Below are 25,514 nucleotides of genomic sequence, written 5' to 3' on the forward strand. Positions count from 1 at the left end.
TCTCTAAAGAAGACATCCAGATGGCCAACAGGCACATGAAAAGATGCTCAACGTCACTCCTCATCAGGGAAATAAAAATCAAAACCACACTCAGATATCACCTCACGCCAGTCAGAGTGGCCAAAATGAACAAATCAGGAGACTATAGGTGCTGGAGAGGATGTGGAGAAATGGGAACCCTCTTGCACTGTTGGTGGGAATGCAAATTGGTGCAGCCACTCTAGAAAACAGTGTGGAGGTTCCTCAAAAAATTAAAAATAGACCTACCCTATGACCCAGCAGTAGCACTGCTAGGAATTGACCCAAGGGATACAGGAGTACTGATGCATAGGGGCACTTGTACCCCAATGTTTATAGCAGCACTCTCAACAATAGTCAAATTATGGAAAGAGCCTAAATGTCCATCAACTGATGAATGGATAAAGAAATTGTGGTTTATATACACAATGGAATACTACGTGGCAATGAGAAAGAATGAAATATGGCCCTTTGTAGCAACGTGGATGGAACTGGAGAGTGTGATGCTAAATGAAATAAGCCATACAGAGAAAGACAGATACCTTATGGTTTCACTCTTATGTGGATCCTGAGAAACTTAACAGAAACCCATGGGGGAGGGGAAGGAAAAAAAAAAAAAGAGGTTAGAGTGGGAGAGAGCCAAAGCATAAGAGACTCTTAAAACCTGAGAACAAACTGAGGGTTGATGGGGGGTGGGAGGGAGGGGAGGGTGGGTGATGGGTAGTGAGGAGGGCACCTTTTGGGATGAGCACTGGGTGTTGTATGGAAACCAATTTGACAATAAATTTCCTATATTGGGAAAAAAAAGAAAGGTCATTTTTTTTAATGTTTGTAGTTGGCCTTCTACACAATACCAAAGGCAGATAACCATCTGTAAATTCTAACTCATAAACCTGTCCCCTAAATTTCATTTCATTAATTTTATAAGTTAAAACTTGGGCTGAATGTCCAACATCTCCTAAATGTTTTCTACTCATTTTCCTCCAAATAGGATTTAATGTGAGCAATTTAAAAAGCAAAATTCTGGGGCACCTGGGTGATTGTTGGCTAAGTGTCCAACTTTGGCTCAGGTCATGATCTCACAGTTCGTGAGTTTGAGCCCCACATTGGACTCTGTGCCCACAGGGCAGAGTCTGCTTGGGATTCTCTCTCTCCCTCTCTCTCTCTGCCTCTTTCTCTGTCTCTCAAAATAAATAAATAAACTTAAATAAATAAAAAGCAAAATTCTATATTGTTTTTATAAACTATCACTACTTTCTAGCAATAAACTTATGCTGGTAAGTCAAATAAATGAACCAAAATTTGCATGTTTCAAGTTAATGTTCATTTAGTATTACTCTGCAGCTGGCAAACTGTACTGTGTCTGTGAATTCAAAGATGAGTAAGACAAGAACTTCTCCTCAGAGAACTCACCTAGTGGGGAAATAGAACATGTAATTGGGAAGAAATATGATTAGTGCTCTGAGAACTCAGAGGAAGACTGTAATCATTCTTCCTGGAGAGACACTCACAGAGATAGTGACCTTTTAGTCAGAATGAGAAGTGCTTCAAGCAAGTTATCCATAGCTGATGGTGGTTGGGCGGGAGGGAGGGGGGTCCTAAATATATTCATTTATTCATTCATGAATTCATTTGTTTATTCTACATTTATTATCGAATAAATTCATCTACCATATGTCAAGCATCAAGACAAATACAAAACAAATAAAACACTGTTCTACTCTCAAGAGACTTACATTCTAGAAGAATGACATGAAAGTTAATAAATTTGATAAAGTGTTATAATGGCATGTTATAAATGGCACAGGCCTGTGCAAGATTTTATGGCATTTGGCCAGTTTAATCTAGACAAAGATGTTACAGGAATTCCTGCCATGATTGTAACCTGTTTTCTCCCAGTGAAATCGTAGGATTCATAAAGCTAGGTTCTCATTCTGAAGCAAATAACCAATCTAACTCTAATCTGTAGTTCCAGTACAATAGAAGCTTCATGAAAACAGGGACTTTGTTCAATTTATCACTCTATCCCACTAACTAACTACATCAATGCCTGGAACATAGTGGTTATTTAATAAATGTATGTTCACTAATGGAATGAATTTGTGGGTAAAAAAGAGGTTATCATAAACCTTAGGAATGAAACTTGAATATTTTGGTGGAAATGGAAAAAATATAGTTTTTTTCAACAAATTACAGATGTTTGTGTTCTATAGTGTAATATGCATAAAATTAAAAAATACAGATTCGTGTGTCAAATGAGAATGTAAGTATGGTGATTGCATTGCACAGAGTCAGGATTGTGTTCTGACTAGATTCTGCCATTCCAAAGCTGTGTGATGATGGGAAATCTCTTAACTTCTGTGAATTCCATCTCTTTGTCGTTAAATGGGAATAAAACCTATAGCTTACATACCATACAGGGCTGTTCAAGTGTTAATAATATAATGCGCACTTGCTATATAAATTTTAAAGCATCACATAATTATGAAATTTATACTAAAAGTAAATTTCTAAGGCTTTAAATATTACAGGAATTCCCTTCAAAGGTAGACAACTAAGCAGATTGTTTTTCTCTTTTTCTCTAGTGCAGTGTCTGGAGATGACCACCAAACGGAAAATCATCGGCCGACTGGTGCCGTGCCGATGTTTCCGAGGTGAAGAAGAAATCATCTCAGTTTTAGACTACTCCCACTGCAGCCTTCAGCAGGTGCCAAAGGAGGTCTTTAACTTTGAGCGGACATTAGAGGAGCTTTATCTAGATGCCAATCAAATTGAAGAACTACCTAAGGTAATTTTTGACAAAACCTAAAGTATATATACTGTAAATGAGTATTTCATAATTTCAAAGACTTCACTAATGATGTTAGCTATAGCCTTCTATCTGGAAAATTGACAAATTGTTCAAACTGATATAACTTTCCCCAATATTCTTTTTACCTTTTAATACCACTCCATTTGTCATTTCACATGATATGCTTATAACCAATTGAACTCCATGGAAATCACATTTTATGAATTATGCATTTAGATCAATATTGGTGCATTGAGATCAATAATTAGGTTTGGAAAAGAAAGGAAAAACATGACACTCCATTCTAGAACTATAATTTATATGTTGTATATTAAGGTAACATTGTTTTAAAACTTTGAATTGTATGTTCTAAGTCTAGGAAATACTTTTACACACACACACGCACACACACACACACACACACACACACACACTACTATTATGAAAACCATGCTGTTGTTTCCGGAATTTTGAATCTTTGATTATTATAGACATTACTGGATTTATATGACATACAAGTATAAGCACAGTGTAGCTAAAAATTTTAACTAATATCAAACTTTGTGCACACACACATACATACACATTGCCATTATGACATTATGCTATGCAAAGAAAATGTCCTTGTTCTCTACCGCAGAAAAGATTGGATGATAAGAGAGTAGCTAACGCAGACCAAAACCGCACAGCAGAGAGTTTCAAAATCTAAATCATTGTATGTTAATGATCATCTAAATAAGTGACTCATATTAAGTAGTTGGTATGGCATTTATCTGTGAAGGATTTACACCATGGCTCAAAGGGAAACAAAAAAATGTCTTGCAATACATTTCCATTGCTTATGCTTAAAAAATGCATATTAAATACCTAGAAACCAGAAAAAGAACCATCCATAATAAAAGCTAGCTTCATTATCAAATTCTGAGAATAATGTGCTGATCAAAACAAATTATGATTAGTTGTTTCCACTTAGGATTATGAATTATGGTATTTATATAATACTTCAGAGACAGGAACTATTTAATGTGTACTTCAAAACCAAAATACTTCATTTTTGACAATCAAAGTATATAGCGTCGTCTTGGATCTTTGGTCAGGAGGTGTGGGTCAGTCCTAAAGGAAGTTTTAACTATATAGATTAGCAAGTACATGCACATCGAATAGAGACTGGCATGAGCTGAGCTTTTTCTCCCAAAGAATATGAACTTCCTGAGAACAGAGATGGCACCTTATTCATTTTTGTCTCCCTGTACAGGAGCATGCATGGTGACTTTCACATAATGGATATTCAATCTCTTTGTGGTTGCCGCTAGGTAAAACAATGCAGAGAACTTCATGTATTACAGAACTTGATTAGCAAAACTGTGTAAGGTTTAAATGATTCATAAATGTGACATTTAGCTTGAATTTAGAAAAATAAGTACAAGTGTTTTTTTAGAGTGGGCTAATATAAGATTGCCAGATTAAGTAAAGGGCATCCCATGAAATTTGAATTTTTAACTAAAAATCAGAAAATTTGTGGTATAATTATGCTCTAAATATTGCATTTGATATACAAAAAAAAGGGTTATTTATCTTGGCATCCTGTATTTTTATTTGTTAAATCTTGACACCCCTAAGCCAACTAGTTATTTAAAATCATTTTCTAGATCCATGCAACAGTTTCCATAAGACAAATAGTAAAAGCATGGTTTACTTTTTTTTAAGTTTATTTATTTATTTTGAGAAGGGGGGGGGGGGGAGAGGCAGAGAGAAAGAGGGAGAGAGAGAATCCCAAGCAGGCTCCAGGGCTTGAACTCACAAACCGTGAGATCATGACCTGAGCTGAAGTCAGATGTTTCTCCTACTGAGCCACCCAGGTGCCCCAAAACATGGTTTATTAATCAAGCAAGTATTTATTTAGTGTCTATACTTATTACACAGTGTTTGAGGCTATAGGGGGATACAAGAGACATAAATCTCAATCCTTACTCTCAAGGATCTAACAACCTAGTTACAGAGAAAACTGAAGCATTAGAAGCAAAAGCATGATAGCGTGTAATCAGAGCCAAGGAGCCAAATACCGTGGTAGACGAGTTTCATCCTTGCAGGTGGAGTGAGAGGCCTTGACCAAAAGGTATAGATGCAAAAATTGAGATGGCATATATGGAGAGGGAGACGAGAGTAACAGCAGAACTGTGATGAGTCTAGAGCTGCAGTTACATGTGAGGGAGTGCCAACAATATGTAGGTAGAAGAGAGAGAGCAGGGAAGACCCAGATTAGGAAAGGTCTTGAGAGTTGCACAGCATTGTTTGACTTGATGCATTAGGCAGATAATGTCACTGGAGAGCTTATATATCAGGTAAGTAACTAGGAGCCTAAGTGAGCTTGGATTAACAATACATATAAATTGGGTGGCTAAGTTGATTAAGTGTCTGGCTTTTGATTTTAGCTCAGGTCATGATCTTACAGTTCATGAGTTCGAGCCCCACATTGGGCTCTGCAGCCAATGGTGCAGAGCCTGCTTGGGATTCTCTCTCTCTTTCCCTCTGTCTCTGCCACTTACCCTCTTGTGCTCTTTCTCTCTCAAGATAAATAAATAAACAAAAAATAATAATACAAGTGAACCAAAGACTCAATATAATTTCCCAGTGTATTGAATTGAGGAAAAATTGTTGGTATGCTTTATATATTTCAAATATTTTTCACATAATCTCTCAAGGTTTCTTTGAGTTTCCAAATTCAAAGTTGTTGCTAAAATAGTCCTGTGTTACTTTCTTCTAATGTATTTGATATTGAGATATGTTCTAAATTATCTGACATTGAGATATGATCATAATAGTACATGGATATATTTGTGCATATTAGAAAAATAAGAAGTTAAGAAATAAAAACCCTCTCTTTCTGAGAAGAGCAAGAAAGTCCTTATTTGTTCTTAGGTCTCATTGGCCTTAACTGTGTTACATGTTCATTGCTGATCCAATCCCTTTGCTGTGAAATCCACTATGGCAAGAAAAATGAGATTACTTTGATTGAGTTAAACAATGATGAGCCACCTCTGTGGATTTGTGATTGCTGGCTGAAACACAAAGCAAAAAGGGAAGGGATGCAAGGACTCTAGGGAGATTACCACAATGCACACTTCAAACAAAATGTTATGCAGTCATTGCTTCGTGAGGAAAAGTTGCTGTTAATCAGACAATTTACAAAGTTTTTAAGGATTTGTAAACAAAGTATTGAGTCTCTAGGGAGTTTAATCTTCAAAGTTAAATGAAATGAAACTCTATTTGTCTGCCATCTTATTTTATTGTTTTCTTTGTGTTTCCTTGGCATTGTTACCATGGCGACTTCAAGTTTGTTGAGTAAATGAGATAGCTATTTGTATTTTTGATTTTACATTATGGTAAGAATTACCTTTTGCAAATGTTTAATTTTTTTTCTTTCTGATATTTTATACTGAGAATTTTCTAGCTGGCCAAGAATTTCTATTGTAAGATGTTATACAACAGGTATAGAACAGTGTCAATGTTAATGACATTAGAAAAAGATAAGTCAAAACTGTCAGAAAAGATGCAAAAATAGAAGTGAAAGAACAGGAAGTTTTTTGATTAAGAATAGTTCAATCTGTGTTACTTAATTTTCTGTAGTAAGAGGTAAAAATACAAAATGACATGTCTTTCACACAGTGATAGAAAACCCACACAGCTTATAATTTAGTACTGTTTTGCTTGCTATTTTGAACCAGGAACTTAAAATTATAGACAGAGTGATAGACCATAACAGGTGTATATTATATACAAAATAGTATGGGAAGGCAAAAGTAAAAAAAAAAAAAAAAAAACAATAAAGAGAAAAACTGCTGAGAAACTTCTTGAAACTGAAGGAGAACTCTAAAAAAGAAAATAATAATTTTGGAAAAGTTAATATGTGACCAAAATTGAAAGATATAGAGAGTGATTTTGGTAGGTGAGGTCAAGTTAACCATATATAAAAGAGGATGGAACTAAATCTGAAGCACCCTACCTACAAAATTGTCTTCATATTAAAACTTACAACCTACTCTTGAAATATTTTACAGGTTAAGAACCTGACCTTTGGACCCAGACAAACCTGGGATTAGATCGTAGCACTGCTTTTTGGTTGAGAAGGTACTTTATTTTCTGGGAGTCTCAGTTTCATCTTTAGCAAAAATGGGAAAATAATAGAGGTTACTAGTAGTGAGATAGATGACAGATAACAGGTAGATAAATAGATGAGTATTGGTGAGATAATGTATGTGGAATACCTTGAATAGAAAAATATTCAATAATCGGTATTCATTATTCTCCTCTCACAGATGAAGGAAAATTCCCATGTTAATTACCCTGAGTAAAAGAAAAGTAAGATTTTGTAACATCTCAAGGTAGTTCTGGGCATTGGCTCTCTAACAAACATTGTTGTGGCATGACTTTATCTCTGCCTGAAAGTTACAAAGACAGCTTCTAGGAAAACAATTCCCTGACTACAATGGGTGATAGGTTTTTGACTCTACCAGCTGCACCAGCAGGTTTGTGTTAACATCACTGTTTTCCCAGAAAATTTCTTTGATTCACAGAATCACAATGTTGTATTATTTTTAAGTAGGTGCAACCTTGGAGATTATTTTATTTAGCCCTCAATTATTACTAATAAGCAAATCCAGGCCAGGAAAGTTAATTAACTTCTCTTAGCCCACATAGGATGTTAGATTCCTGTCGAAAACTATTACCATATACTGTGTATTCATTAGGGTAGAATAGGTTATGCTGCAGTAACAGCAAGTCAAAAGTTCAGTGCACAAATGAACAAAAGTTTTTCTTGGTGTCCAGTGAGTGTTGGAAGGAAGCACTGCCCTTTAGGTATCCACAGTCAACTAGTCTAACTTTCCACCCAGTGCAGAAATGTTAACTTTTTGTTGCTCTTGCAACACTCATCCAACCTCTTCATGAACATTTCTATTAGTGAAAGAAATCATTAAATTAAGAAGCAAATTAGTGTATTATTGGAAAGTTCTGGTTATTAGAATGTTCAACAATATGTTAATGATGTTTACCCATATTCATCCATCTAAAACTGGGTGAGGTACTTGGTGTGATACAAAGATATGCCTTCTCTGGACAAGGAACTATGCCTTCTCTGGACAAGGAACTATGCTTGAGCCTTCAAATATCTGAAAGGCATTCATATGCTTTGCCTTAGAGTTCTATTTTTCCAAGGCAAGTTTCCAAATTTCTTTGACATTTTTCAAAGACATGCTTTCTAAATGCTTCACCATCTTGGTTGCAATATTCTGGACACATTCTAATTATTAGCTTGGCTTTAGACATTGATACATCAATTAAACAAATATCTGTCCGTGTGGAAATATTCCACAGAGGAATAAACAAAATGTGAAAGAACTCAGGAGAGAAGTCAGAGTTGGAGATGGATTTAAGAGTCATCTACCTAGAGTTGAGAATTAGAACTAGAAGACGAGATCATGTCCCTGATTGCTGAGAAACAAATAATTAAAATTTTAAAAACAAAATGATAGTACAAAACTACCAGAGGACTTGCCTAGAACTTAACCTTGGTTTCCCCCCAGTAGTCATGGCAACTGTATGTACAAGGATAAAATAAGGAAATTTTATTATGCTCATGTAGGTAAAAATAAATAAATAAATGAATAAATAAATAAATAAATAAATACCTCCATGGGTAAGAGGAATATGACATCTGAATTAATCTTGATCTAGGTTTATATAGCTTACAAAAAACTATTGGTTCATAATGAATAGAAGATAAGGATAGCCCTAATTGTGTAGTACTATCAAAGCTAATTCTGGAAATTTCCAGTCTTCCAAGACATTTGAAATTGAAGGTCATGAGCATTTTACTTAGAAAATATGAGATTTAAATATGAGAAAGGATAGGTTCTAACTTTCTATCAAAATGCCATAAAGCATTCAGGTCACAAAACAGTTATCATCATACAACATTTAATGATACAACTATTATAAAATAATTAGCAAGAAGACCAAAGAAACAAATATTCATTTGAATATTAAACTTTACATTCTTAAATCTTGCTGATTATCTGGAGGCATATTGACAATGTCTCCATGCGGCCTGTTTCCCCAGCCTGACCCACATCAGTTGATTCCTCACTTCTGGATTTCAAAATCCAGCAAAGCATGACAACTGACATTCTCTTTCTTGCTAAATAAACATTTTAAAGTCTCATACAAGACTTTTATTATTTTACTGTAAAAGAATGCTTTCATAGCCAAAGTGGAAAACATTCATAAACACAGAATAAATGGCATTCTTTCACAAGAAAAGGTAAGCAGTAAACCTACACTCTTAAAAAAAAAAAAGCAGTTTTATTGAGATATAATTTACATACCTATCAAATTCGCCTTCCCAAAATATACAATTTAGTGCTTTTATTATATTCGCAGAATTGTAATATCATCACCACTGTCTAATCCTAGAAAATATTAATCATCCCCTCAAAACACACTCTACCTGTTAGCAGTCACTCCTCATTCTTTGCTTCCCCTGGTCCCTGGAAATCTCTTTATGGTTTTGCCTATTTTGGACATCTCATCTAAGTGTAATCACACAACATAGAGCCTTTTGTGACTGGCTTTTTTCACTGAGCATAATGTTTTCTAGTTTCATTGACCTTGTAGCATGTACCAGTAATTCATCCCTTTTTATTGCCAAATAGTATCCCTTTGCATGGATATACCACATACCACTTTTAAAAATAAGATATGACACTTTGTGAAATGCAGGCAAATTGCTAAAAGTGTTATTTTTCTGTAATCTAAGTGTGTAATTATTTTCCCAATACAAATACATCAGTTTTGAGCTTTATAATCCATAGTATACATGAAGGTAGGCTCCAGTATCCACCTACCTCAGTATTTTGTTTTCAATGAAGCAGTTGCTTAAATTCAAGTTCCCAAAGGTATATAATAAAAATGAAAGTAAGCTCTTAACAATATACATCTAATATACAATATTGTCAGTAAGCTGACAGATCCTAGAAAAAATGCCCACATATCTATCAGTTGCTTCTCCAGGGAAACAGACAGATGCTTGGGAGCCAGGGACCAGGCAAGGACTACATTAAAAAACATTGTTTTGTGGGGGTGCCTGGGCGACTCAGTCAGTTGAACCTCTGACTTCGGCTCAGGTCATGATCTCACAGTAGGAGAGTTGGAGCCCCACATGGGCTGAGTGTTGACAGCGCAGAGCCTGCTTTGGATCCTCTGTCTCCCTCTCTCTCTGCCTCTCCCCAGCTCTCTCTCTCTCTCTCTCTCTTTCTCAAAAATAAATAAACATTAAAAAATGTTTTTTAATGATAAAAAAAATAATAATTACAAAAAAACATTGCTTGGTGCCCACTGCTCCACGTTGGTCACTCACGCAGGGCTAACATTGATCCTACAACCTGAAGCAGTCAGGAATTTATCAAAGAGGGATATTTTAGACGGATGGAAATTTTGTCATGGCGTGGCTCCAGTCACTGGGCCATGAATAGCAAAAATCCTCACTGACTCTACAGAAAATAAACAAGCAACAAAAATGCTCCTGAATTGTGCCAGCAGCCAGCAGGTAAAATAGAGCTCAAAGTTAATGACCGGCAAATGAGCTATGACAACTGTGTTGGAGCTGTTTGTCCTGAGCCTGCACGTTAAAGCCAAGGAGCCCTCTGCTAAGAGACACGGCCCCTGCTCCTCCCTTTGCCAGCATTCCACATGGCCTGTGCCTTCATTTCCTTCAGGTCTGTGTTCAGACATCACCTTACCAAAGAAGTTTTGACCTTCTATGAAATAACAACACCCGCCACCACTACCACCACCACTTGATCCTTCCAACAAAATTTAAGACTTAGTTACATCTCTCGAGTTTTTGTACATTTCAGTTGTGTTAACCAGTATTAAGATACTGCCTAAATACTTAATCAATCGTAATAAAACATCAGCATAGATAGCTTCCTCTGATATGTCTGTTAGTTTAGACATAAAATAGTTATTGCTACAACTACTACTTGTTAGTTATTTTATCAAAGAGTATGACCTTTGATGGTGGCCAGAGGTGAGGAAGGACAGGAAAAATTAGAGCATATCAACCTAGGACACAGAAAATAAAACTTTCTCATTTAATGGTTGTTTGTTTGTTTAATTTTTGATGCTGATTCTGGGAGTTGAGATGAGGTATGGTAATTTTTGTGGCTTCTCCATAATTCACAACCTAATACCCTGCAGTCTCCATTTTTTGTTTAACTCTCACAACTCTAGGGTTGTGTCTATTTCGGACATCTCATCTAAGTGTAATCATACAACATAGAACCTTTGGTGACTGGCTTTTTTTTCACTGAGCATAATGTTTTCCATTATGTACTTTAACCATATAAAGTAAATCTGTCACAATATTTTCTCAAATTAAGGAAAATTAAGGAATGTGTTCTCTGACTCTAAAACAGTCCACAGAGGGATGTCATGGAGTGCACTTTCACATATATGGGGATGGAGGAGGAATAAATCCTCTAAACTTAATTTCTTTCAAACTTAGTGTTTTGTGATTCACTCAGTTGAAATTCCTTTTAAATAGATAACAATGATAAGCAATAGAAGAAAGTGTTCTGACAAACAGAATAGTGACTGTAATCACCGGTTATTATCACATAATAATGGAACAAGGTAAAGAAGTCTAGAGAAAGCGGGCCTAGGCTTAAACACAAGTTCTGATACTAGTTAGCTATGTACCTTCAGACATATTATTTAACCCCTTTGAACCTTAGCTTCTTCATTCCCAGTAGGTGCAAACAAATTTGTTCTTGTTCATTTCTGAGGAGTGTGGTGAGGATCCAATAACATAAAGTATCTGAAAGCTCTATGAGAACAGTAAAATGAAAAATAACTCTTGAGTAAACAGAGATGACTTAGTGTGGTAAGAAAGGGCACATATTTGATAAAGTTTATTTGTTTCATTAATAGAAATTTAGACAAATCCAGTGGTACAGTCACACACAAAAAATTTAATTGGTAAACAAATGATGGGGATTTTCTTTGAATATGGATTTATAGTTGTCTCAGTTTTGTTTTTGTTTTTGTTTTTTGAATTATAGGCCACAAAATCAACTGTCCAGTTTAGGTAAAGATGAACATTTATTGGAAATATATCAGGGGCTCATTAACTTAATAGGAGCCTGGAGAACTTTACCTGGGAAAAGGATAAGAACCAAGAGAACTCTGGATTGCTGCACAGAATCCGCAGCACGGTAGCAGCATGGGTCGCGCACTGCTGCTCTTGTGAGGAATGCAACCTCCAAACACCCCCGTGTAATCATGATGCTTGTCCAAGATACAAATTCCACATTCCTCCCCAAGTAATATACAAAGAGAGATGCCCTTGAAAGGAAGGTCAAGGTTCTAATGGAAAAAGAGGAGAGTGGATGCTGGACAAGCAAAAAAACAGTGTCCTCCAATGTTTTACGTATCATATATCTTCAATTTAATTGATTCTTTTTTTCTTTTTATTCACTGATATTTTCTAACCAGGATTCAGCAGTCTGAGGGCATGTTTTCCTGAGGCCTTTGAAATCAAGGGCACTTGCTTATGTTGTGAGAAATCTAATGAGATCAAAGGAGTCACAGAAGAAATATTTTAGGGCATACAAATTTCAAAATGCTAGTTCATGATTCTAACTTTAGTTTATCAAAACTTGGATGATAATTGATCCTTTTTTTCTTCTACTCCAAGGAATCTTTCAAAATGGAAGGCACTACTTGTATGACTATAGTTGCTGATTAAACAATTGTCATGATTGAGAAATATGAAAAGTCTTGCCCTAGATTAAACATGGCCTAAATTTACAAATGGTGAACATGAAAACTACCACTTGTTTAATAAAGTTGCCTCAGTTTTTGAACTGCACGTTAACAAATAATTCCTTAAGTATTTATCTTTCAGACACAAAGAATTATCCATAACCTTGGCATTTTACATGAATAAATAGCCTCACATATATCTATGGAGGGTTCTTCTAAGATCCTGGGTTTAAATAAAAGGGGGGAAAAAGACCTTTTTAATTCTATCACTCCCTCAAAGATATTCATGGTGCATCACTCCCTCCTCCAGTGCCAGAGGTATGGAATTTATCTGAATATATAAAACCACCTCCAGAATGACACTTTCACATGAGTGATGCATACGTAATCAAAATTTGACTTTGTTTAATCTCTTGCCTGAAGCATCTTTCTCCAAATATGTTAGTTTATTACAATTATTTTGGCATTCAAATGTGTACCTTTTTTTTCAGTAAATAAAGATGTAGATGGATTCTGTAGGGGCTCAAGGGACAGTGAGATGAAGAAAAAATTTGTAAAAAACATAGTTTATATGTGAAAGATTTTAGATCATTGTTATCATACTCTGCTTTCTATTTTTGTTTAAAATATTTTGCTGTTTGAATGTTTATGGTATCAATTTCTCTTATTTATGTATCAGTGAGAAACCAGGGCATCCATAGTAGCCCAGTCATTTTTTGAACTGTTTCACAATCTTCCAACTGAAGTCTTCCTTATCCTATCATTTATTTCTTACCTTTACCCAATATCAAATCTTGTTGAAATCTGATTAAGCAACCCATTTGCTGACTTTTACTGCCAATATTTTTGGAAATGGTATAAAAAAACACATTTTAGGCAAAATATATTCATTGATTTGTTAATTCATCCAGCAAACATTTCTTGAGTACCAATTATGTATATAGACTAGGTACCAGAGATACATTATTGAGCAAGACCTACAATTTCTGATTTTCACAAAATCTACATTGCTGCAAAAAGAGAATGCAAGTGATTTTTAAAAGAAAATGTTAGGTAACAGCGAGTGCCATGATGGAAATAAAGCAGAGGAATTACGTTGTGTTTTGGGTGACAGAGAGGAGTCAACTATGCAGTTCTGACAAGAGCATTCCAGGCAGAAGGAATACTCTAAGGCAAGAATGAATGTAGCATGTTCAATGAACAGAAAGAAGGTGGAGGTATATTGAGTAAGGGGAAGAGGGGTACAAGATGTAGGAGGAGAGGTAGGTACTTAGTGAGGTTAAATAATGCAAGGTCAAATAAGCCAGGGAAGAACTTCAGATTTTATATTTTAAGTGAGATGAGGGGCCACTGATGGATTTTAAGGAAAACAGGTGATGTGAAATAATGTATATTTTAAAAAATACCACTCTGGCTGAAGTGTGGGAATACATTGTGACTAGTGGAGAGTGAAGGTGAGGAGATTAGAGGCTATGGTAGTTATTCAGGTGAGAAGTTAGTAGCTTCAATTAGTTTGAAAGAAGTGAAGAAAAAGAGAAACATTTCAAACTAAGTTTTGTAGGTAAAGTTAATAGGATTTGCTAAGGGTGTGGATTTGAGAGATAAGAGATAAGGACCTGCTGAGAGATTTAGAAAGAGAACAAGGAGAGAAAGGACTGCTGTGGGTATAGGAGGAGGAAATCAGGTATTGTCTTAAAAGCTAGAAAAGAACAGAAAGTGATCTAAGAAGAGGGAGTGGCAAACCAAGAGATTGACTAAAATGACAGAGGAGGGACCATTGTATTTGCTAATATGGAAGTAATTAGTGACCCTGATACGAGGAGTAGCATGGAAACCCAGTGAAGTAGATTGAAAAGAAAATGGAGATACACATCTTTCTTAAAAGGTTATACTGTGAGGAAAGGCTGAGAAATGAGACAAACTAGAGAGAAGTTTGAGGTCAAGATAAGTATTTTGTTTGTTTTAAGATCAATGACATTAGAGCACATTTGTACACTAATGAGAAGAAATTAGAAGAAAATAATTCCAAGTCTTGAAAGTAAAAGGACAGAGAATTCACAGAATGCATGAAGGTGTTGCCTTTGAGAGAAACAGACATGCTTCCTCCATTTTAATAAGAGAGAAAAAAGAAAATATGGGTACAGATGATGATGGTTTGTATGACTTGAGGGACATGATGGATATTGACATTTGGTTCAAATGGTAAGGGTCTCCATGTGTTAAAGAAATGCTGGAGCCATTGAACTGAAAGGATACGAAGTGTCAATCTTTACGTGAGCTGACAGGGTGAAAACATGGGTGCATGAAGTTTAGGATTACAGAGGATTATAATTTACAAAGAAAATCGAGAACCTTAACTGTATAAAGTAGCTATATTATGTAATGTTTCTTTCTTGACATGGTCGGTAGTCAAGAAACACATGCAAGAGGCAAGTTAAAATTACATTAGCTTACGTGCCTGGACCAGGGTGTTAGCTGTGGAATCAGAAAAGAATAAAACAGGTGACAGGGCAAGTAAAGAGAAGGCAGGAAGTGCAATGGGTATTTATTGAGCACCTACTGTGTACTAGGCCCTTCACATGCAATAGCTCTTTTGTCTTCAGAGCAACCCTAACAGATACATTTGTTTTCTTCATTTTAAATGTAAGGGCACTGAAGCAAAATGGGTTGAAGAATTTGAAATAATGAATTGGCCTATAGCACTCCAAATCTCATGTTCTTTTCACTTCGCTAATCCAAGGGAAGACCTTTAAGAGTTTGGCATTTAGTAGACTCAGGGATGAACAAGGAGGGATTAAAGATGATAAGATTTTCATCCTAGAGAACTGGGAAATAACAGTATTGAAAAATATATTGGAAGAGGATATTATGTAGAAAAACATGACAAATTGTGTTTTAGATGTATAATATTTGATATTAGCAAAAATTCTCAAAAAGATACTAGAAGATCGTGATAGATCAGAAACGGCCTCATCAGATCAATACTAGCAATACATATCTATTCTTCACCCACAGGACTGAAACAGGAAGCCATGTTTTGTTAGGCCTGTCTATGCTTTTGTTTTGTTTTCTTTTGTTTTTAATGAGTTAGTGCTCAAATTATAAAACATCAGATTTTACTGAAAAGTCCACATTGCTGGCTTGTCTTTAACAATAACAACAAAAAGGTACATCTGGTGGAGTCCATATTCCTAACTGGTAAAAAATAGGTAGAATTGAGTATTGAGTATTACTGGGCTCTTTCCCCACCCCCCCACCCCCGTTGAAAATGATATTTTATTTAATTAATTTTTTTATTTACATACAAGTTAGTTAGCATATAGTGCAACAATGATTTCAGGAGTAGATTTTTTAATGCCCCTTACCCAATTAGCCCATCCCCCCTCTCCAGTAACACCCTCTCCAGTAACCCTCTGTTTGTTCTCTATATTTATGAGTCTCTTCTGTTTCATCCCCCTCCCTGTTTTTATATTATTTTTGCTTCCCTTCCCTTATGGTCATCTCTTAAAGTCCTCATATGAGTGAAGTCATATGATATTTGTCTTTCTCTGACCAATTTTGCTTAGCATAATACTCTCTAGTTCTATCCATGTAGTTGCAAGTGGCAAGATTTCATTCCTTTTGATTGCCGAGTAATACACCATTGTATACATATACCACATCTTCTTTATCCACTTATCCATTGACAGACATTTGGGCTCTTTCCATACTTTGTCTATTGTCGATAGTGCTGCTCTAAACATTGGGGTGCCTGTGCCCCTTTGAAACAGCACACCTGAATCCCTGGGATAAATACCTAGTAGTGCAATTGCTGGGTCATAGGGAGGTTCTATTTTTAATTTTTTGAGGAACCTCCATACTGTGTTCCAAAGTGGCTGCACCAGTTTGCATTCCCACCAGCAGTGCAAAAGAGATCCTCTTTCTCCACATCCTCGCCAACATCTGTTGTTGCCTGAGTTGCTAATGTTAGCCATTCTGACAGGTGTGAGGTGTTATCTCAATGTGGTTTTGATTTGTATTTCCTGGCTGATGAGTGATGTTGAGCATGTTTTTATGTGTCGGTTGGCCATCTGGATGTCTTCTTTGGAGAAGTGTCTATTCATGCCTTTTGCCTATTTCTTCACTGGATTATTTGTTTTTGAGTGTTGAGTTTTGATAAGTTCTCTATAGGTTTTGGATACTAACCCTTTATCTGATATGTCATTTGCAAATATCTTCTCCCATTCTATTGGTTGCCTTTTAGTTTTGTTGATTGTTTCCTTCTCTGTGCAGAAGCTTTTTATTTTGATGAGGTCCCAGTAGTTCATTTTTGCTTTTGTTTCCCTTGCCTCTGGAGAAGTGTTGAGTAAGAAGCTGCTGGGGCCGAGGTCAAAGAGGTTTTTGCCTGCTTTCCCCTTGAGGATTTTGATGGCTTCCTGTCCTACGTTTAGGTCTTTCATCCATTTTGAGTTTATCTTTGTGTATGGTGTAAGAAAGTGGTCCAGGTTCATTTTTCTGCATGTCGCTGTCCACTTTTCCCAGCACCACTTGCTGAAGAGATTGTTTTTATTTCATTGGATATTCTTTCCTGCTTTGTCAAAAATTAGTTGGCCATACGTTTCTGGGTACATTTCTGGGTGCTCTATTCTATTCCATTGATCTGAGTGTCTGTTCTTGTGCCAGTACCATACTTTCTTGAGAATTATAGCTTGGTAATACAGCTTGAAGTCTGGGATTGTGATGCCTCCTGCTTTGATTTTATTTTTCAAGATTGCTTTGGCTATTTCTAGTCTTTTGTGGTTCCATACAAATTTTAGGATTGTTCTTTTCTCACTCTTTGAAGAATACTGGTGGTATCTTGAGAGGTATTGCATTGATTGTGTAGATTGCTTTGGGTAGTATTGACATTTTAATGATATTTGCTCTTCCTATCCAAGAGCATGGAATATTTTTCCATTTTTTTGTATCTTCTTCAATTTCCTTCATAAGATTTCTATAGTTTTCAGTGTATAGATTTTTCATGTCTTTGGTTAGACTTATTCCTAGGTATTTAATGGTTTTTGGTGCAATTGTAAATGGGATCAACTCCTTGATTTCTCTTTCTGTTGCTTCATTATTGGTGTAGAAATGCAACTGACTTCTGTGCATTGATTTTATATCCTGCAACTTTGCTGAATTCATGGATCAGTTCTAGCAGTTTTCTTTTGTGGAATCTTTTGGGTTTTCCATGATAGAGTATCATGTCATCTGTGAAGAGAGGAAGTTTGACCTCCTCCTGGCCAATTTGGATGCCTTTTATTTCTTTGTGTTGTCTGATTGCTGAGGCTAAGACTTCCAATACTGTGTTGAATAACAGTGGCCAGAGTGAACATCCCTGTCTTGTTCCTGACTGTAGGGGGGAAGCTCTGTTTTTCCCCATTGAGGATGATATTAACAGTGGGTCTTTCATATATGACTTTTATGATCTCGAGGTATGATTCTCCTATCTCTACTTTCTTGAGGGTTTTTAGCAGAAAGGATGCTGTATTTTGTCAAATGCTTTCTCTGCATCTATTGAGAAGTTCATGTGGTTCTTGTCCTTTCTTTTATTGATGTGATGAATCACATTGGTTGTTTTGCAGATATTGAACCAGCCCTGCATCCCAGGTATAAATCGCATTTGGTCGTGGTGAATAATTTTTTTGATGTGTTGTTGGATCCAGTTGGCTAGTATCTCGTGGAAGATTTTTGCATCCATGTTCATCAGGGAAACTGCTCTATAGTTCTTTTTAGTGGGGTCTTTGTCTGGTTTTGGAATCAAGGTAATGCTGGATTCATAGAAAGAGTTTGGAAGTTTTCCCTCCATTTCTATTTTTTGGAACACCTTTAAGAGAATAGGTGTTAACTCTTCCTTATGTTGGGTAGAATTCCCCTGGAAGGCCATCTGGTCCTAGACTCTTGTTTTTTTGGGGATTTCTGATTACTAATTCTATTTCTTTACTGGTTATGGGTCTGCTCAAATTTTCTATTTCTTCTGTTTCTAGGAATTTGTCCATTTTTTCCAGATTGCCCGTTTTATTGGTGTATAATTGTTGATAATATTCCCTTATAATTGTTTTTATTTCTGCTGTTTTGGTTGTGAGCTCTCCTCTTTCATTCTTGATTTTATTTTTTTGGATCCTTTCCTTTTTCTATTTGATCAAAGGAGAAGTGTTTATCAATTTTGTCGATTCTTTCAAGGAACAAGCTTTTGGTTTCATTGATCTGTTCTATTGGGTTTTTTTGTTGTTGTTGTTGTTTTGATAGCATTGATTTCTGCTCTAATCTTTATTATCCTTTATTCTGCTGTTTTTGGTTTTATTTGCTGTTCTTTATCCAGCTCTTAAGGTGTAAAGTTAGGTTGTATATCTGTGACCTTTCTTCCTTCTTTAGGAAGGCCTGGATTGCTATATACTTCCCTCTTATGTCCTCCTTAGCTGCATCCCAGAGGTTTTGGGCTGTAGTGTTATTTTCATGGGTTTCCATGTATTTTTTAATTTCCTCTTTAACTCTTGGTTAGCCCATTCATTCTTTTTTTTTTAATTTTTAATATTTATTTATTTTTGAGAAACAGAGTGAGACAAAGCGTGAGCAGGGGAGGGGCAGAGAGAGAAGGAGACACAGAATCTGAAGCAGGCTCCAGGCTCTGAGCAAGCAGTCAGCACAGAGCCTGACGCAGGGCTTGAACCCATAAACTGTGAGATCATGACCTGAGCCGAAGTCGGACGCTCAACCGACTGAGCCACCCAGGTGCCCTGTAGCCCATTCATTCTTCAGTAGGATGGTCTTTAGTCTCCAAGTATTTGTTATCTTTCCATGTTTTTTCTTGTGGTTGATTTCGAGTTACAAAGTATTGTGGTCTGAAAATATGCATGGTATGATCTCGATCTTTTTGTACTTGTTGAGGGCTGATTTGTGTCCCAGTATGTGATCTATTCTGGAGAACATTCCATGTGCACGGGAGAAGAATGTATATTCCACTGCTTTAGATGAAATGTTCTGCATATATCTGTTAAGTCCATCAGGTCCAGTGTGTCATTCAAAGCTGTTGTTTCCCTGTTGATTTTCTGTTTAGACGATCTGTCCATTGTTGTAAGTGGGGTGTTAAAGTCCTCTAGTATTATGGTATTATTACCAATGAGTTTCTTTATGTTTATGATTCATTGATTTATATATTTGGATGTTCCACATTTCAAGCATAAGTGTTTACAATTGTTACATCTTCTTGGTAGATAGACCCCTTTATTATGCTATAATGCCCTTCTTCATCTCTTGTTACAGTCTTTATTTTAAAGTCTAGATTGTATGAAGTAAGTATGACCACTCCGGCTTTCTTTTGTTGACCATTAGCATGATAGATGGTTCTCCATCCCAATACTTTCAATCTGAAGGTGTCTTTAGGTCTCAGGTGGGTTTGTTTTAAACATCATATAAATGGATCTTATTTTCTTATCTATTCTGTTACCCTATGTCTTTTGATTGGAGCGTTTAGTCCATTGATGTTTAGAGTGAGTACTGTAAGATATGAATTTATTGGCATTATGTTGCCCATAGAGTTGGGGTTTCTGGTGGTGTTCTCTGGTCCTTTCTAGTCTTGCTTTTGGTCCTCTTTTCTTTTTTCCTTTTTTTTTTCCACCTTTTCTCCTCTCAGAGAGTCCCCCTTAAAATCTCTTTCAGGGCTGGTTTAATAGTTATGAACTCCTTTAATTTTTGTTTGTCTGGGAAACTTTTTATCTCTCCTTCTATTTTGAATGCCAGCCTTGCTAGATAAAGAATTCTTGGCTGCATATTTTTCTTATTCAGCACATTGAATATATCTTGCCACTCCTTTGTGGCCTGCCAAGTTTCTGTGGATAGGTCTGCTGCAAACCTGACCTGTCTTCCCTTGTAGGTTAAGGACTTTTTTTCCCTTGCTACTTTCATGATTCTTTCCTTGACTGAGTATTTTGTGAAGTTGTCTATGATATGCCTTGTTGATGGCCGTTTTCTTGTTGAATCTAATGGGAGTCCTCTTTGCTTCCTGGATTTTGATGTCTGTGTCTTTCCCCAGGTTAGGAAAGTTTTCTGCTATGATTTGCTCACATAACCCTTCTATCAATTTTTCTTTCTTCATCTTTTGGCACCCCTATGATTCTGATGTGCCTTTTTAATGAGACATTGATTTCTCTAATTCTTAAATTGTGCTCTTTTGCTTTAGTCCCCTCTTTTTTTCTGCTTCATTATTCTCCACAAGTTGTCCTCTATATCACTAATTTGCTGCTCTGCCTCATCCATTCTTGCTGCTGTGGCTGCTATTCGAGAATGCAGCTCAGTTGTAGCATTTTTTATTTCATCCTGACTAGCTTTTACTTCTTGTATCTCCACAGAAAGGGATTCTAATCTATTTTCAACCCCAGTTTGTATTCTTATTACCACGATTCTAAATTCTGGTTCAGACATCTTGCTTTTATCTGTGTTGATTAAGTCCCTGGCTGTGGTTTCTTCCTGCTCTTTCTTTTGGGGTGAATTCCTTTGTATTGTCATTTTGAAGAAAGAAAAGGAATTAATAAGGTAAAAAAAAATTTTAAACTAAAAAATTAAAAACAACACACACAAACAAATAAAATAAAATAAAAACAAATCAAAAAAAGGTCCTAGATCCTAGGTGTGTTTTGGTCTGGTTGTTGAAAGGAGCTTGATAGATTAGAGAAAAAAGGGAGTAAAAAAAGAAAGAAAAACGTTTGAAAATTTGAAAAATGAATACAATGAAATAGAATAAAATGAAATGATAGAAGTAAAATAGAATTTGAAAAATTTACAAAAAAGTAAAAAGTATAGTAGAAAAAATAAAATATTTAAAATATTTTTAATAAAATTTGAAAATAAAAATAAATTTTTTATCTTTCTGTATTCAAGAAAAAGAAAAAAAAACGAAAAAGACAAAAAAGAATATTGAATAGTTCGACCAGCAAACAGACTGAAATATGATTGAAATTACATCATTTTCCCCTAGAAGTCAAACTATGATGCACTTTATAGTCTGTACATTAAGCAGGCAGAGAGACTTATATTGTTCCTGAAGAACCAGGTTGGCCCAGTCAGGCAGGGCTTAGTGTAACAGCTCTGTTCTCCACTAGATAGTGCTACTCAGCTTACTGTGGTGGATTGTTGTGGCGCCTGTAATTGTGTATGTGCATGCCCAGGAGGGGTGAAAATGGTACCACCCAGCTATTCAATCTCTAATATCAGAACTCTGTGCTTTCCCTGACAAACAATTGTGCACCCCTCCTTTGCTTCCAGCTTCCGTCCACTCCCTGCTTTTACATTGTCCATGACCAAGCCGTCAGATTGCCAGGAGGCACTTCCCTCCTGAGTTTTATCTCAGATGCGGCTGTGTTTCCCAATCCCTCACTTCTGAGGGACTGTGGCTTTGACCTGCTCAGACATTCTGGTGGAGGGTCTCACCAAGAAATGGCTGGGTGCTGGCCACACCAAGGAACGTTGTGGGACCATGCTGCTGCTAATGCCCAGAGACTGCGGCTGTGTGCCAGCCTGCCCCAGAAAAAGTTCACACAATCATGTAGCAGCAGTGTTTTAGGAATTATAGGAAATCACAACACACATCTGGCACCAGGCTTCATCCTTAACGTCCTTGTTCCAGCACCAATGAATGTGGTTGTTCTCTGGGGTCAGCAGAACCTTTGCCTGTGGGGTGGCCACACAGCCTCTACCAAATGTCCTCCCAGCAGGGGAACTGCCTTTCCCTGTGTGGCCCAAAGACCACCTGGACCTCACTCTGATCCTGGGGATTTGCCCTTCCCACCATAGCACCACCAGGTATTGAGCCGTGGAGTTTCAGACTCTGTGCTCCCCCTGTTTATAGAGTCTTAATGGAATTTAAACCCTCTCCTTTCTCCTTTCTCCCTTTTTAGTTCAGTCCCTATGGCTGTTTCCACTTTTCCACTTTCTCTCCAGCTGCTTTTGGCAGGGTGGGGGGGTGCTTTTCTTGTATTCTCCCCCAGTCTCCATCCTCATTCTGCAAGCAAAAACCACTACCTGCCCTCCACAGCTTCTCTCTCCCCCAGTTCACCTCTCCTCGCTGTGTACCTGCTGACTTCTGTGGTTCAAGTTGTGCAGATTGTTGCTTTAATCTTCAAATCTGTTTTCCAGGTGGGCAGGATGGTTTAGTGTTGATCTGCTGTATTTCATGGACATGAGATGCAAAAAAAACTTCCATGCTGTTCCACCATCTTGGCTCTTCCCCCACTTGCTGGGCTTTTTTTGATATAGCAGATCTAGTTTGCCACAGATTCCATGTAGGCTGTCCCCTAGCATTGAAGTTGGCTGTCTAGCTCCTATAGAAAATTGGAGTTTGCAACCTAATATAGATACTCACTATTTTTTTCATGAAAAAATAATTCACTTTTGCTTTGTGCCTGATACTTCTCTAGTCACTGAGAAGCAGCTGTTGAACAGATGTATGTACTCTGTAGCATGGAAGTCAGACATTGAACAAATAACTGTATAAAGTATACTGTTTATTATGATGGGTGGAGAAGGAATGGGTGTTTTGGAAACATGTAGTGGGGCATCCTTCCTGAGTAATGTCATTGCAACTAAAACTTAACGACAGTAAAAGTTCACTAGAAGAGGAGAGAGCTGTATTTCCAGAGACAGTGCAAATGAGGCATATTTAAGGAACTGAAAGAAGTTTAGTATTGCTTAAATACACAGTGTAAGAAAGATGGTGAGAAACAAGGCTGGAGAGTTATGAAGGCCATCTACTCTAAGATTGGCAGTTTGAATTTTATCCTGAAATATATAGAAATTTATTTGATAGTGTATCTGGTAATAGCATCATCACATAGTTTTGAAAGTTCTAGCTGCACTAAGAATAGAAATAAAAGAGTAGTCCCAGAAGCAAGACCAGTTAGACATATCTTCTAGACATCTATGAGGTGTGATGATGGTCTGGCCCCAGATGGTGACCCTTGAGGATGGAGCAAAGGACACAGATTGGAGATGCTTTTTGGAGGCAAAATTTACTGGATTTGGTCATCTGCTTTATATCTATATTTCAAAAGAAGAAGTAAAATGAGTGACAGGTGACTCAAGTTTCTAGAAGAGGATGTGAGTGTAAACCAACAGACAGAAAGTATGGAATTTGGGAAACCAGACCGCAGTTCAGGGGACTGGTAATGAGTAACTATGGAAACCATGTGCATATCACACTGAGAGAGCAATCTGCCAAGACTGGAGCTGGCTACACAGGATGCAGAAGTGAGTTCCTCCAGAATCAAATTAAGATGAAATTTATCTAATGTGCTTTAGCATTTGAAAATATAATTGCTGGGCATTTGATAGAGCTGTTTGAGCATTTGGGGGAAAAAATAAGGATAGATGGATAGGAAACCAAGCAAATAAAACCTGAAGGAACTTCAGGAAAAAAATCTTTTTTGAGTAAACAAAAACACAGTGTACAATAAACATTATTAATATTAGCATTAACTACTGATTTGACAACAAATTAGGATGTATGTATAATGGGAAGATGAGGAAAAAGAGAGGAAGTGATGGTGAGAAACGATATGATTTTTCAACTGCCATAATATGAAATACACTTGGCCCTTGAACAACACAGAGGTTAGTGGCATCGACCCCTGCACAATGGAAAATCCACATATAACTTTTGACTCCCCCAAAACTTAACTACTGATAGTCTACTGTTGACCTGAAGCCTTACCAATAACATAACAATTGGTTAACATATTTTGTGCTATATGTGTTATATACTGAATTCTTACAATAGAGAAAATGAAACGATATTAAAATTATAAAGAAGAGAAAATATACTTATAAGACTTAAATGTATTGATAGACACTCACAGATAAGTGGTCCTGTGCAATTTAAACCCTTGTTGTTCAAGGGTCAGCTATATATAGACAATGTCTACAATTGATAAAAGAGGACATTTAGGGGTGTCTGGGTGGCTCAGTTGGTTAAGCATCCAACTTCACTCTGGTCATGATCTCATGGTTTGTGGGTTTGAGCCCCATGTCAGGCTCTATGCTGACAGCTCAGAGCTTGCAGCCTGCCTTGGATTCTGTGTCTCCCTCTCTTTCTGCCCCTCTCCTGCTCATGCTCTCTCTCTCTCTCAAAAATAAAAATAAAAAATATAGTAATAATAAAGAAGAAGAAGAAATACATGTGTAATCTCTAGAAATTTGGAAGAAATTATAAGAAATAAAAGCTTAAAAAGTTGAAAACAACTACTTCTATAAGAGGAACTGTAGGTTGCAAATGAGAGGACAAAGAAGTGATGTAATGTTTTTATCAAGGTAAACATTAATTTTAAAAAAAATTAAAAGAAAGAAACTTGAGCTGGAAGAGAAAACCAGGGGTTAACCTCTTGCTGGATCTGACCATATTGTGGTCCTTTCTTTTGAAAATGATCTGTGAGATGCAGTGGTGAATGCAAATGTCCAGTGCTCAAGTAAATTATAAAGTATTATTTGAGAAAATTAAATGGTATAAGAAGTAAAAATGTAAATGTACAAAGGTGGGTCAGTATCTGCTATGTATTGTTTTAATTAATTCTTATAATAGTTATTAACTGATTATTACTTGTTTTGAATGTTATTCGTTTCCTGGCTCAGTCATTATTATGTGAAGTGGTTCTAATGCAGAGGGGGCATTTTACTAAAAAAGCAATTTGGACTCACTTCTAGAATGATATCAGCCTTTAGGGAACTGATAGAGGATTATTTCCCTAGAGTATAAATGAAGTTGCTTCATTTCTTATTTGCTTGGTTTTTTTTATACATTTATCCTCTAAATTTCTAGAGAAATTAGGGAACAACTCCTCTATCAAATGTTTATTTTACTGTAGAGAAATAATGCTCCATC

The 25,514-nt window shown here is 36.5% G+C and overlaps 1 protein-coding gene across 1 annotated transcript in view; it reads left to right on the forward strand.

The window, feature by feature from the left end:
* LRRC7 (leucine rich repeat containing 7) overlaps positions 1–25,514 on the forward strand; it is a 564,537-nt gene that overhangs the window by 203,034 nt on the left and 335,989 nt on the right. Inside the window, exon 3 of the mRNA XM_042951516.1 lies at positions 2,604–2,806. Within this exon, the coding sequence (XP_042807450.1) occupies positions 2,604–2,806 (203 nt within the window). The remainder of the gene's footprint in view (positions 1–2,603; positions 2,807–25,514) is intronic.

This window comes from Panthera leo, chromosome C1, assembly GCF_018350215.1.
Source record: "Panthera leo isolate Ple1 chromosome C1, P.leo_Ple1_pat1.1, whole genome shotgun sequence".
Lineage (NCBI taxonomy): Eukaryota > Metazoa > Chordata > Mammalia > Carnivora > Felidae > Panthera > Panthera leo.